At 32.8% G+C, this 13,491-nt stretch overlaps 1 protein-coding gene across 1 annotated transcript; it reads right to left on the reverse strand.

The window, feature by feature from the left end:
• Nucleotides 1-779: 779 nt before the first annotated feature.
• Nucleotides 780-6,898, reverse strand: LOC136219326 (uncharacterized). The gene is made up of 5 exons (XM_066006697.1): nucleotides 6,662-6,898; nucleotides 5,971-6,243; nucleotides 5,818-5,881; nucleotides 2,776-2,855; nucleotides 780-1,433 (listed from the first exon to the last, which is right to left on the reverse strand). Exons 2-5 carry the CDS (start codon nucleotides 6,220-6,222, stop codon nucleotides 1,191-1,193), a joined length of 639 nt encoding a protein of 212 aa, XP_065862769.1. The 5' UTR covers nucleotides 6,223-6,243; nucleotides 6,662-6,898; the 3' UTR covers nucleotides 780-1,190.
• Nucleotides 6,899-13,491: the final 6,593 nt, after the last annotated feature.

A 13,491-nucleotide genomic window follows, 5' to 3' on the forward strand; every position in this document is an offset into this window, starting at 1 on the left:
ACTTTTTTGAAAATTATACGTAAAGTTTTGTTATTGTTTGGATTTGTTTGATATGAGTTTCAATCCATTTTGTATAATTTCAGTCAATTCCATTCCATTTTAGTGATGTAAAATTGATTGAAATTGACATGACATTGTATTAAACATATGAGTTATAGCTCCATTTATTGGCTTTGACTTGATTTTCATCCATTTTCATTGATTTTTTTGCATATGAAATTGATATTTTATCTTATTCAACTCATTTGAAAAACGTAGTACTCTTGTTATTAATTGTTCTAAAATATGTATTCAAGATTATCTTAGGATGTTTGTTCATTTTTTATATGAAATCTTATGAAATAAAGATGTTTGTTGTATTTATTTATATGTATCAACATTGTAGTACTATTGAATCATTTTTTTCTTAACATGTGTAATGCAGAGGGAATACCCCATTAATATATTGATAAAATCTAACAATTTCATTTTTTACGACATTGATTATTACTATTACTTTGATTATTACTATTACTTTTCCCGTAGTTGGAATTTGATCTCAATTTTTTCTTTTGTTGGGTTATCTGCAGGTTATTTTTTATTAGTTCTGGGAAATTTGTGAATTTGTAGTAGTTTTTATTGGAATCATGCTTTCGATGATATTGTAGTTGTTGTTAGATCGTATTATGCAGCAAGTATATAATAGATCATTCTTAGAAGGTTATCAGGCCATTAACCTTTCTTGTACAAGTTCAATGATCAATTTATATAAAAATTAAACAAATAAGAAACGATGGCAAGGAAATTGAATTTATATTGGTAAAAAGATGAAACAATTATATTTTGAATCAACTTTGGATCATAAAACAAAGACCATACAAAAGAATGCCAGTTCCCTCTTCTAAAGGTGGAACCTTTATACCCCCCAAAACTTGTTATAACCCAAAGAAGAAAGAGATGAAGATGGAGAATTACCCTTGGCCAACAAAAGAATCAACATCTAAACAAGATGAGAACAAAACTACCCTCCATTCTCCTCCTCTTCCGCGCTCCGTCTAACTACTAACAATGAATAAATCTATCAAGAGCCTGTGGTTAACTAACAGGAACTTTTACCTGTTATCTAAACTAACTGTTACCTATTCATTAAAGGTACTATGATCTAGCAGCTAGCCAGCCAAAATCATTTAGAGCATTTCATTAGGTTTCCTTCAAATTGTGGTCGGAAGGTAAACCCTAAAGATGCCTCTCTTTCCAACCTTTTGCCTGCAGGTTGGGCATTTGTTATGCAATGATTTTAGAGCTCTCAGGAGACACTCCTTACAGAAGATGTGCCCACACTTTGTTGATGTTGGTTCCATCAAAGCGCCCATGCATACTGGGCAACTAAATAGAAGTTCCTCGGGCACAGAGGCAGGGTGGGGCGGTTCTTGAATCACAGAAACATTCTCCGCCTGCCAATAATAGTTACATAAATCATGAGACTTAATAGTGAAACGAAATAATAGAGTAAAAGTTCATTGGTAATTTTGAGTAGTATGAGCATCCATCTGAAAGGAGGTACTTATACTACTAATATTGAGGAAAAAAGGATGATAAAAAGAAGAAATGGAGAAAAACATCAAAGTTTTGTAACGAAGTTTCTCTCATGCGTTTTACCGAAAGCATTGCATTACGAGTAAATGAAACAAGTGACCAAGTAAACTACTTAAAAACATAACAGCTCATCTTAACTTGCAAATATAGAAATCAACCCCTCATAATCAAAAGATTTATAGAAAATCAAAAACCTAAAGAAATGGAAAAAAAAAAAAAAAAAATTACCAAGGAGAATATGGTAAATGGAATGCATAAAAGCAACTTAAAAACACAATTTAATTAACTTCAGATAATTTAGTATGGGATGCCAAAGACTTGAGAGATAATATTCCATCTAAAATTAAAAGAACGGCACAGGCGGATTATAGAAAGATGTAGATGGAGAAAGTAAAAACTATGTAGTTCCAATCAACTACTCATAGTTATTAAAGGCGCATGGCACACTAAGGCACTAGGGGTCCTGTAGCCTTGGTGCATGGCGCGCGCCATAGCGAGACAAGACGCACTTACAAAAACAAAAATTATAAAACTATAAAACTAACATAAAAATGCAATGAATACTAAATCATGACAATAGTTTTAAGCATAAATATATTTTAAAATGCAAAATAAACCCCATGTTAGAAAGCTAAAGTTGAATACTAAATCCTAAGTTCTACTCCTGATCAAAACTCTCCAAATTAATCATTCCTGTTGAATTTGAATTCCTTTGGCTGATTTGTATCTGTTTGAATTCGTTTTCTGTGTTTTGTTCTACTAAACTTCTTCCTCTTATAATAAAACTTTGTCGGTGCCTCTTCTAATTAATTCAAATGTATAACCTCTTTCTTCCTTTTTGATATTTGTTCTTTTTTTTCTCATTTGGGACCCTTCAAGACACTTGTTCCATATAGTAACAGCAAAAAACCCCATAAAACTGCCCCTAACTCACCAAGGCGCGCCTTTGGCAACTGCTCCTTGGTGCAAAATGGCGCACACCATGGCGGTTGCACCACGCCAGGGGGGTGTCATGGCGCTAAGGCCTGCGCCTGGTGCGCCAAAGGTGCGCCTTTAATAACTATGCAACTACTAATATAAGCTGCACTTTTACTGCATCGCGAAGGAGCCTCTACTATAAAACAGATGCCATGCCATTATCACCAACAAATAACAATGGGGGGAACATAACAATAATGAAAAAAATTCTTCTGGAAATACCTTATTTTTGCTACTTGTTCCTGGTTTGCAAACCTGGCAGCCATCTGGGATTTGTCTTTTGCAGTTGGGGCATACAGTACCTACAGATGTTGATTACAATGCAACTAAAAGCATAAGTTACAAGTAAACTACGTAAGAGGTGAGAAACAGACATAGATGATGCATAAGTTATTCAAAGCTTTAAAATGCAATTCACATTCAAGTTATGCTGAAGAAATAATTATTAAGCAGTCGGGCGGACAAGACCTCCGAAGACTAATTGGGGACTAATCGGATTTGTATTTTTCTATTTTTTAGATTTATATTAAATAAATATTATATAAACACATTTAAAATATAAATTATACCATCTAAAAATAATAATAATAAATATTATATAATAGAAAAACATAAATATTTGTTTTAAAAAAATAATAAAATAGTTATTAGTTAATACTAATTACTTGTATTATTTTTTACTAATTGTATTTTATAAATTGAGCCGATTTTAACATGTTTCAGCCGATTTTTTCCGCCTAACCTGACTTATCTGACCCACATCAAAGACAAATACATAGGATGTTGGTTTGTTAATAGCACTTCTATGCAGACTAGAAAGCTAGTTTAATAATAATAATATTCACTAAAAAGAAAAACAAATCCAGCTAAGACAGACAAACTAAATTAGGAAAACAAAGGAAAAAAAAAGGTAACACACTAAATGAACTTCATGCGTATTCATGCTTCACCATAATCAAAAACCAAATCATACAAATTGTTTTACCCTAAAAAGGCAGTGCAAAGGTGTCCATAGTACGGAACCATGGATTAGGAAAAAAAGACAACTAGACAAGAGCATACTATTCAACATATTTTAGAACGTATCATCAGTTCTGCAGTCGTGCTGCCCTCGCATAACAATGGCCTCTTTTGCCTTATGAGTGGTGAAAAGAAGGTGGATAGATACTCATACTAGGACTTTATGAAATAAACTTATCAAAATCTAATGTTAATGAATTAACTTGGTTTGAACTATTATTTCCATAAAGGAGAGAAGGGCTTCATTTTAGTATGCCGCAAACGTAAGATTAATTTATTTAAGCTTTTCCTTATTTAGTTGTTTGAGGATGGAAATGAAGATGCTGATCATCAAACGAAAGAGATATTAGAACCAAAGATGCACATCAATGTCATCTCACTCAAGACTCCATACCTCTAGTTGACTAAAGGTACAAGAAATCATTCAAATTTTCAACACAAGATATATCTGATCAGGGCCACATTCAGTTGACTAATAATTCAATTTTTAATAGTTGTAAGAGCACCTTTAGTGCTAGTTAACAAACTTTATAATTTTTTTGGTGCCACCTAGGATTAGTAACAAACCAAAGATAACACCCCACTAGAAGCAATTGATTCTATAAAATTTTGTGGGGTAAAAAAAATTAATTAAAAAGAAATGACTGAAAGCGAAATTGTACAAACTAAAAAAGCATTTCTGCTATAAGTTTGGACAGCACCAAACGCGCCTCATCTGGTGCGTGGCTTACACGCACCAGATGCAGCGCATCTGTGGCTCTCAAATTACCTATTATGTTTGCTTTTTAAATTTTTGTAACATACCAAAAAAAAGAACAACCACTCTAATGGTTGATTACAACCAAATCCCCCAAAGTAACAAGGAAGTTACTACACGTACCAGATGAAGCGTGTCTGGCACCGTCCGTGGCCCTCAAATTCCCTATAATGCTTGCTTTTTAAATTTTTTGTAACATACCAAAAAAAAAAAAAAAGAACAACCACTCTAATGGTTGATTACAACCAAACCCCCAAAGTAACAAGGAAGTTACTACACGCACCAGATGAGGCGCGTCTGGCGCCGTCCGTGGCTCTCAAATTCCCTATTATGTTTGCTTTTTAAATTTTCTGTAACATACCAAAAAAAAAAAAAGAACAACCACTCTAATGGTTGATTACAACCAAATTCCCCAAAGTAACAAGGAAGTTACTACACGCACCAGATGAGGCACGTCTGGCGCCATCCATGGCTCTCAAATTCCCTATTACGTTTGCTTTTTAAATTTTTTGTAACATACCAAAAAAAAAAAGAACAACCACTCTAATGGTTGATAGAACCAAATCCCCCAAAGTAACAAGGAAGTTACTACACACACTAGATGAGGCGCATCTGGTGCCGTCCGTGGCTCTCAAATTCCCTATTATGTTTGCTTTTTAAATTTTTTGTAACATACCAAAAAAAAAAAAAAGAACAACCACTCTAATGGTTGATTACAACCAAATCCCCCAAAGTAATAAGGAAGTTACTACACGCACCAGATGAGGCGTGTCTGGCGCCGTCCGTGGCTCTCAAATTCCCTACTATGTTTGCTTTTTAAATTTTTTGTAACATACCAAAAAAAAAAAAAAAAAAGAACAACCACTCTAATGGTTGATTACAACCAAATCCCCCAAAGTAACAAGCAAGTTACTACACGCACCAGATGAGGCGCGTCTGGCGCCGTCAGTGGCTCTCAAATTCCTTATTATGTTTGCTTTTTAAATTTTTTGTAACATACCAAAAAAAAAAAAAAAAGAACAACCACTCTAATGGTTGATTACAACCAAATCCCCCAAAGTAACAAGGAAGTTACTACCATTAGACATGCTCTAATAGTACTACTTATCAGTTGTGGAAAGGAATAAATTTGATTGCAGATCTAGATCACTTGAAAATACAATCTCAATAAAGCAGCTTAATTCCATATCATGAATGGCAGAAAATGAGCATAAAGCTAGAATGAGTATATAGATCTCAATAAGAACCATCATTTAAACCAGAAGCCTGAAATCAAAAGGTCATTTCATATTGATGACTCCATAACAACAACAACAACAACAAAGCCTTAGTCCCGAAATGATTCAGGTTGGCTAACATGAACCGTCATACGAAACCGTGAAATCAAGTCGTGTCAGCAGCATAAATTCTCTCTCTCCACTCCGTCCTATCCACTTAAATATATGAAAACAGAATAAGAGCATGTAGATAGTAGAATGCCAGTTTACCATCACATCCTGTAGCTTCACCAACCGATTCACGTCTACCACGAGTATGGTTTCTTTCCCTAGCCTAACAACAGGTGAAACCACAAGTGAGAAAAGATTTTGAAGAATTTTAAAGCAATATAGGTTTGAATGGAAACAACCATATAAACGTACTTGAGCAAAAGCTTGGGGCGAGATTATAGAAACCTCTTCTTCATCGAGGGCCGCAAGAGCATTTGAGATTTGCACCTGAGGCCATCTGTTCACTTGAGGTTGAACTTCTTGGGTACTAGAATAAAAAGTTAGCCCAAGAGACAAGTCAAGAGAGCTCGGGATAGGATAATTGAGATCCAGCTCGAGGTTTAACCCTCTTTGTCGTAGGTTTGCGATATCCCCCTCTAGATAGTTCCATCCCCATGAATCCATGTTAAAGTCAAAAATCAGAACCTAAACATCAAGAAAAGAGCATATTATCGTCCTGATGTTTCACAAACCCAATAAAATGGATTAAAACATTCCATAAGCTAATAGTGAAAGTTGCAATACACATAGAAAAGGCAGTAAAAATAATCAAATATACATTTCAGAGACATTACAATTCCGCATTGGTATTAGATTTAACAAAGAGAAAACATACACAAAAGAATCTTCTTTACTCAGAAGTCAGAATATCTAATCCCGTACACAGCAAATAGTCATACCACAACACAAATCGACGACCGTATATATCGATTAAGGGCAATAACCGGCAAATCAATAAAAACGGCATGCAAAATTTATCAGAAAGAAACGCAAAATAACAGTATGTGCATAGATGACAAAATTAAAATGCAAATATAACAGAAAAAAGGCGAAGATAACGCACCTAATAAGAAAAGCTATAAGAGATTCTGGTATACAAAGGAGGAGAAGCGAATCGGCGACGGCGATTTATAGAAAAGAGAATAAGAAAAAGGCGAACAAACAAGGCAAGAAAAAAAATTTATTGTTGAAGATTGAATTGACAGGGCAAGGCCGCATTGGATTTCCATTTTAATTCGGAGTTTTTTTATTTTTTTTTAAATTGGAAAGAAGATCTCTTTAAAAATTGAGCTCTTCCTACTTTTTAGTTTCCCAGTTATTTTCTATTTTATTTTTTCTTTCTTTTAGTTTTTATTTTATTTTATTTTATTTTTTCATCCTTTCTGGTTCTGCCGCCAATTTTGATTACCTTTTATGGGTCTGTCCCTTGCCTTATAAAGTCCAATGCCCTTTGAATCTTTTCGGTTTCTGTATTTTCAAGTTTCAACTCTGTAAACGGCGTCGTTTCTGTATTTACTCATTGCTTTTTTTAATTGTTTTTTTATATTGTTTTGAGTTTTGTTTCGGGTGAAACAAGAACGGTTTTCTCGTCTCTATTTCAAATTTTTCAGAAATTTTTTTCTTTCCCTTCTAAAAATAGAAAAAAAAATCTCGTCCCGTCTCCACTGCTACGGAGTTAGGGATCGTATCTTTATAGCGCGTGAAGGTATTTCTATCATCGTATCTCCATGAGGTATGTACGGTATTTTATTTTTGTCTTCATCTTAATTTTGGTTAAAAAATTCTCTATCATATTATATTGGGGATCATGCGTGAAGAATATTTCTCATCCTCTCCTTGTATCAACTTCGGTGATAGAAAATTCAGCAACCTTATCTCATAAGAAACTTTTCAAAAATTCACTATCTCGCTAGGATGGATCCTCGGTAGGGGCGAGGTATCCTCGCCCTTATTAAAAATCTTATATTTAGTTGTAAATGAGACATGATGAAATGAAGAATAGTTTTCTCGTCTCTATTTTAAATTTTACGGATTTTTTTTTTGTTTTTATCACCCTAATAAAAAAAATATATATATATATATATTCTCGTCTCCATCTCATATAAATTATATGTTTATTTTAAATATTAATTATAAATTAAATTTGTAATAAAATAATTTTATTAATAATTTCGAGGATCTCTATGGAGTTGGGACGTATCTCTATAGGGCGTGGAGGGGTATTTCCATCACCATATCTCCATGGGGCATGAAGAATATTTCCATCTCCGTCTTCATCTCAATTTGGGTTAAAAATTTATGTATCCCACCATGTTGGGGATGATGCATGAAGGATATTTCTCATTCTCTCCTTGTCTCAACTTCGGGGATAAAAATTCATCATCCTCATCTCATCATAATTCACTATCCCATTATGATGGATCTCAATAGGGATGAGGAATCATCGCCCTTATTAATAACCTTATATTTAGTTGTAAATGAGACAGGGTGAAACGAAGAATAGTTTTCTCGTCTCTATCTCAAATTTTACGGATTTTTTTGGTTTTTATCACCCTAATAATATATATATATATATATATATATATATTCTCGTCTCCATCTCATATAAATTATATTTTTATTTTAAATATTAATTATAAATTAAATTTGTAATAAAATAATTTTATTAATAATCTTCGAGGATCTTTACAGAGTTGGGGACATATCTCTATAGGACATGGATGGGGTATTTTCATCACCACCGTATCTCCATGGGCATGCAGGATATTTCCATCTTCGTCTTAATCTCAATTAGGGTTAAAAAATTATTTATCCCACCATATTGAGGATCATGCATAAAGGATATTTCTCATTCTCTCATTGTCTCAATTTCGGGGATAAAAATTCACCATCCTTACCTCATCAGAATTCACTATCCCGTTACGATGGATCTCGATATAGGGACGAGTAATCCTCGCCCTTATTAATAACCTTATGGTAAGTGAATTTAAAATTTAAAGTAAAATAGGAAGTCTCAAAGTATATATGGGAAATTAAATTTCTTGTTTATTACTTCCTTAAGATTTTAATATAATGTCGTTTTAGGATTTTATCAAATTGTTTTTTTATATGACATTTTGTAGTGTCAATATACTTTTAAAATTCTCAAATTTTTCCTTATTTATTTTATGAGAGAGGTCTATTATTATGCAAACAATTCTAATTAAACCAAAATGTTTTAAAGAAATTAAATAAAAAATTATGTTTTAACTTTAATAGAGATTGTTTAAGAAAAACTTTAATAGAGAAATAGTAAAAATAAATTAGTCATTATATTTGTAAGCTGCTATATACCGCAACTTTTTTTTCAACCACCGCACCCATTTGACATTTATGCCCTTCTCATTTTATTTTTTTCAAAAACTCAATTTTTTTTTCTCTCATTCTCTCCCAAGCCTAAAAACCCGAATTTGACGAAAATAGACCCGAGTATTCCCGAAGACCATGATTTCGAACACGAAGTAATCTTACGATATAAATTTAAATTAAAAATTCGTTTTTTAAATTTTAAATTTTTTTTTAAGGAATAAGCCTAAACGGATGCGCCACCCGTTCCACCATCAGGTGGAACGAGCGCGAAACCCAGTTCCACCTTACGGTGGAACGGGGTGCGCGGTGGAAAGTATGGCCGACGCCGTTGCCACCACGGACGGAACGAACAGTTCGTCCGTTCCACCCGTGGTGGCAACGGCGTCGGAGTTCCGTTTAAGCAAAAAAAAAAGGGTTCCGCCTCCGATTTCGGAGGCGGAACCCGTGATTTCGGACATATTTTTTTAAAAAAAACTTATCGGAAGATTCATTAAGCCTTTTCCCCTTCCTTCCTTTGGCGGCATGTCGTTTTAGGTCGGGTTTTATGAAAAGCTTCAAAAGCTAGAGAGGATTTGAGAGTTTTTGGTTATTGGTTTGAAATTGTGAGGAGGGCATAAATGTTAAAAGGGTACGGTGGAAAGTATAACCTTTGCGGTATATAGCAATACCCTTATATTTTGTTGGTTTTGGTGAAAAAATTTAAACGACATGTATTAAAAGGACACTGATTAAGATTCTTTTGAACTGTTAATGGTTTTAGAGTCCATTTAATACGTTGCAATGCAATGTAATATAATCAAGATTGTAATGTAATCAAATGTGTAATGTAATGGAATGAAATAATGATTCAGGGCCTGTTTGTTTTACCTACTGTTTGCTGTTACGGTTTGATGTTTGTTGTTGCCGTTTACTGTTGTTTTTTGCTGTTTGCTGTTACGGTTTGCTGTTTGCTGTTGGAAAAGGCTGCTTTTCCAAAAAGCAGAGATTCTCTGCTTTTGTAAAATGCTGCTTTTTAGGTGTGAAAGGCAAACAGGAGATCACTAACCAAACACCTAATACTGCTTTTCAGATTTAAAAGGCAAACAGGAGGTCGCTAACCAAACACCTAAAACTCTCCCTTTTGAAATTAAAAGGCAAACAGGAGCATGAAAAGGAGCAACCAAACGGGCCCTCAATTACCATGTTTGGTTGATAAAATACAATTATCATTACAATATGTGTGTTTATTTAGTTAAAGTAATTTTCATGTTTTTCGTTTTTTCTTCCATTTTTCACATTTTCCATTTTTTCGTGTTTTCATGTTTTTCCGTTGTTTTCCTCATTTTTGCTTCCATTTTTTCTCATTTTTTGTGTTTTTTCTCGTTTTTCGTTTTTCGATTTTCACATTTTTTCATTTTGTATTTTTTTCTCGTTTTCGGGTTTTCACGTTTTTCTCTTTTTCGCATTTTTTCGGGTTTTATATTTTCATGTTTTTTTCATATTTTGCCATTAGTAATAAAAATACAGGGTTAATCGTAATGGGGACTCCTGCTTATTTTGTTCGTAATGCCCATTAATTAAATTTATAAAGAAAAATTAAGTGATGTATTCGTAATTCCATTATGACAAAAAATGATATGACTAAACAAACATGGTAATGAGCCTCCATTGTAATGGACATTCCATTACAACATTCATTACAACGTACCAAACATGGCCTTAAGTCATTAAGATGTCGAATTCGAATCTCATTGTACGTGATAAACTTTAGTCGGGAGATAATTCAGCTAAAAAAATATTTTACCAACGTCAGACTCAATAATCAAATGATCAATTTAAAAAAAATGTATATTCACTGATTAAGAAATATGTTGAATTTTGTCCTTATAAATAAATAACAAATTAATATTTGGAAATAAAAGCTGGCGTGATGAGTTAAATATAGGGCTTAAGTTTGGAAATAAAAGCTGGCGTGATGAGTTAAATATAGGGTTAAGGTGTTATTGACCTCCTAACCTATTCAAAATTTTATTATTTGGTTCCTGATCTATTATTCGGTCACATTTGGCTCCTGAACTATCAAAATTGGTGAAATTTCACCCAATTTAGATGGAGAATTGACAAAACTGCTATCCACTCTCATATATAATGATATTTTGATATATTAGCTTGATAAGTCATACGTCTTGAAGCTTATTTGCCACATAAACTCTCTTATGTGAAAATAATTAACTAGATTAAAAAAGAAAAACAAATAAAAACAAATCTCTAAACTCAAGTTTATCAAATTTAAGTGTGTCAAAATATCGTCACGTGCTAATAGAATAACAATTATGTTAAGTCTCTATTTAATTTGGTTGAAATTACACCAATTGAGATAGATTATAGGCCAAATGTGACCAAATAATAGGCCAAGGGCCAAATAACAAAATTTTGGATAGATCGAGAGTCAAACAGTGGTTTAAGCCTTAAATATAGTGTTAATAATGAATACTTTGAAATAAATTATGTCCTTTATTATAACTAAGTGAATTTTTTTTAAAGTCTCCACTGCATAGTAAATGGGTTAAATGCATAACTGGTCACTGGATTTATGTGGTTGTTTTAAAATGGTCATTCAATTTCAATTTGTCTCAATAAAATTACTCAATTTTAGTTTTATCTCAATTAGACCACTTTGTCGATTTCATTGATTAAAAAACATCAGAATGATAACATATGTGATATGTCAGCGTGAATCAACTCAGATCTCTAACTAAAACGACACAAGACATCCACGTATGTGCCACCTGACTATCACGTATCGGTTATTTTTATAGAAAAAAACAAGATTTAGTTTTTTCATATAAAAATAAGCGACACGTGGCTGTCACGTTTCGTTTCGGTCATAGAGATATGAGTTGACGTGTCACTCATGTCATTATTTCGATATTTTTTAACCACTCAAATCGATGGAGAGGCCTAATTGAGACAAAACTCAAAGTTGAGTGATTTTATTGAAACAAATTGAATTTTTTTTGGTAATAAAGGAACGCTAACAAGCCTAGAAGAACATAAAGGAAAAGAAATTAAATACGGATAACTCTACTTAACACAGATCCCTACTGTGCATTTAATCTCGTAATAAATATTACCTCCATCCCATAATATGAATCATTCTAGAGATTTTTACGCAAATTAAGAAATACAATTAATGTTGAGTCAAGTTAATAAATTTGCATTGGTTAACTTTAAAAAAAAAATTATCTCTCATGTAACTATTGGGCAATAAACATTGGAATGTTCAAAAACACATATATCAAGACAAAAATATTTAATGTTTTGACCAAAAAAACTAAACTAAAAGTTCTTGGAAAACCAAAACGACTTATATTTCGGAAAAAAAATCACTTTCTAAAACAACTTATATAATGGGACGGATGGAGTAGTAGTTTGTTTCCTAAAAAAATAAAGATTTTCAATTAAAAAAAAAGTTATCGAAGAAATAAAAACGAGGACTAAAAGTTGGAACTGTTTAGTAAATTTAATATAAGGTAATTTTTATTTAATTAGTCTCTGAGAATTGAATTTGGTCATTCACGATTAAATTTAGACTTATTTAAATTTAAACTTAAGATAGTTTTAATCTCTATTTTAGAACAGTGGCCAATTAAATTTATTTTAAAACAGTGGCCAATTAAATTTAAAGAAAATATTTTGTATGAAAATTAAAATCTATTTAGAGTTCTACCATTCAATTTTTAAAATGAAATACATAAATTAATAAAGGAGATGAGTTAAAAAATAATAATAACCCTATTTAATAAAACTATCTTTTTTTATTATTTTCAAAATTACTTCATCTGTTTCACACTACATGTCTTTTGAGGTTAATACATACTAATTAAAAATGCAATTAATTTTAGAGAAAATTACAAAACTAGATCAAATGAGAGGCTCATTTACATATTTAACCAATTTACTCAATCTACTACATATCTAGACTGATTTTGTATGACTTTCCCATAATACCCCTAACCTTCCCACTTCCCCAAATGCGAACGGTCTCTCCCCTCTTCTCCTTGGTTGCACGAAACGGTTGACAACTCCTCCATTAATGATTCCAAGACTTTTGATCTTCCTATCTTCCTTTAAATTACACGAAATCTGCACCATTTCTTCAAATTACAATGTATTTCTCTTCTTCCTCTCTTCATCTCTTGATTCTGCAACTTCCTAATCCTAGAAAACGAAGCCATGGTTCTTCATCTTCCATTGCCTGCTCGTTTCTTGGTTTCTTTCTTCTTGTGACCATCGAAGAAATGGTGATTTTTCGTTATTTTCATCGTTTTTCCTAGTTATCATATTGGTTTCGTCGAAAAATGTAAGTATATACTGTTTTTTTCTGCGTTTTTTCCATAAATCCACTTAGCATATGTTGTTTTCGCGAGGTCTGTGGGGAGAAATTTATCGATTTCACTTCGCGAAACGATGATTACACGAAGTTTGCGAGGGAATTCGATAAATTTCTCTCGCAGACTCCGCGAAATCATCGTTTCGCGAAGTCAGAGCGTCACATTCCTCCTC

Source organism: Euphorbia lathyris, chromosome 2 (genome assembly GCF_963576675.1).
Source record: "Euphorbia lathyris chromosome 2, ddEupLath1.1, whole genome shotgun sequence".
NCBI classification, from domain to species: Eukaryota; Viridiplantae; Streptophyta; class Magnoliopsida; order Malpighiales; family Euphorbiaceae; genus Euphorbia; species Euphorbia lathyris.

Excerpts from the sequence above, each read along its gene's own strand:
- LOC136219326 (XM_066006697.1), bottom strand. The coding sequence starts at position 6,222 with ATGGATTCATGGGGATGGAACTATCTAGAGGGGGATATCGCAAACCTA. Across the intron at positions 5,882-5,970 it reads CGCCCCAAGCTTTTGCTCAA|GCTAGGGAAAGAAACCATAC; the intron begins GTACGTTTATAT and ends ACCTGTTGTTAG. Across the intron at positions 2,856-5,817 it reads TGAAGCTACAGGATGTGATG|GTACTGTATGCCCCAACTGC; the intron begins GTAAACTGGCAT and ends CAACATCTGTAG.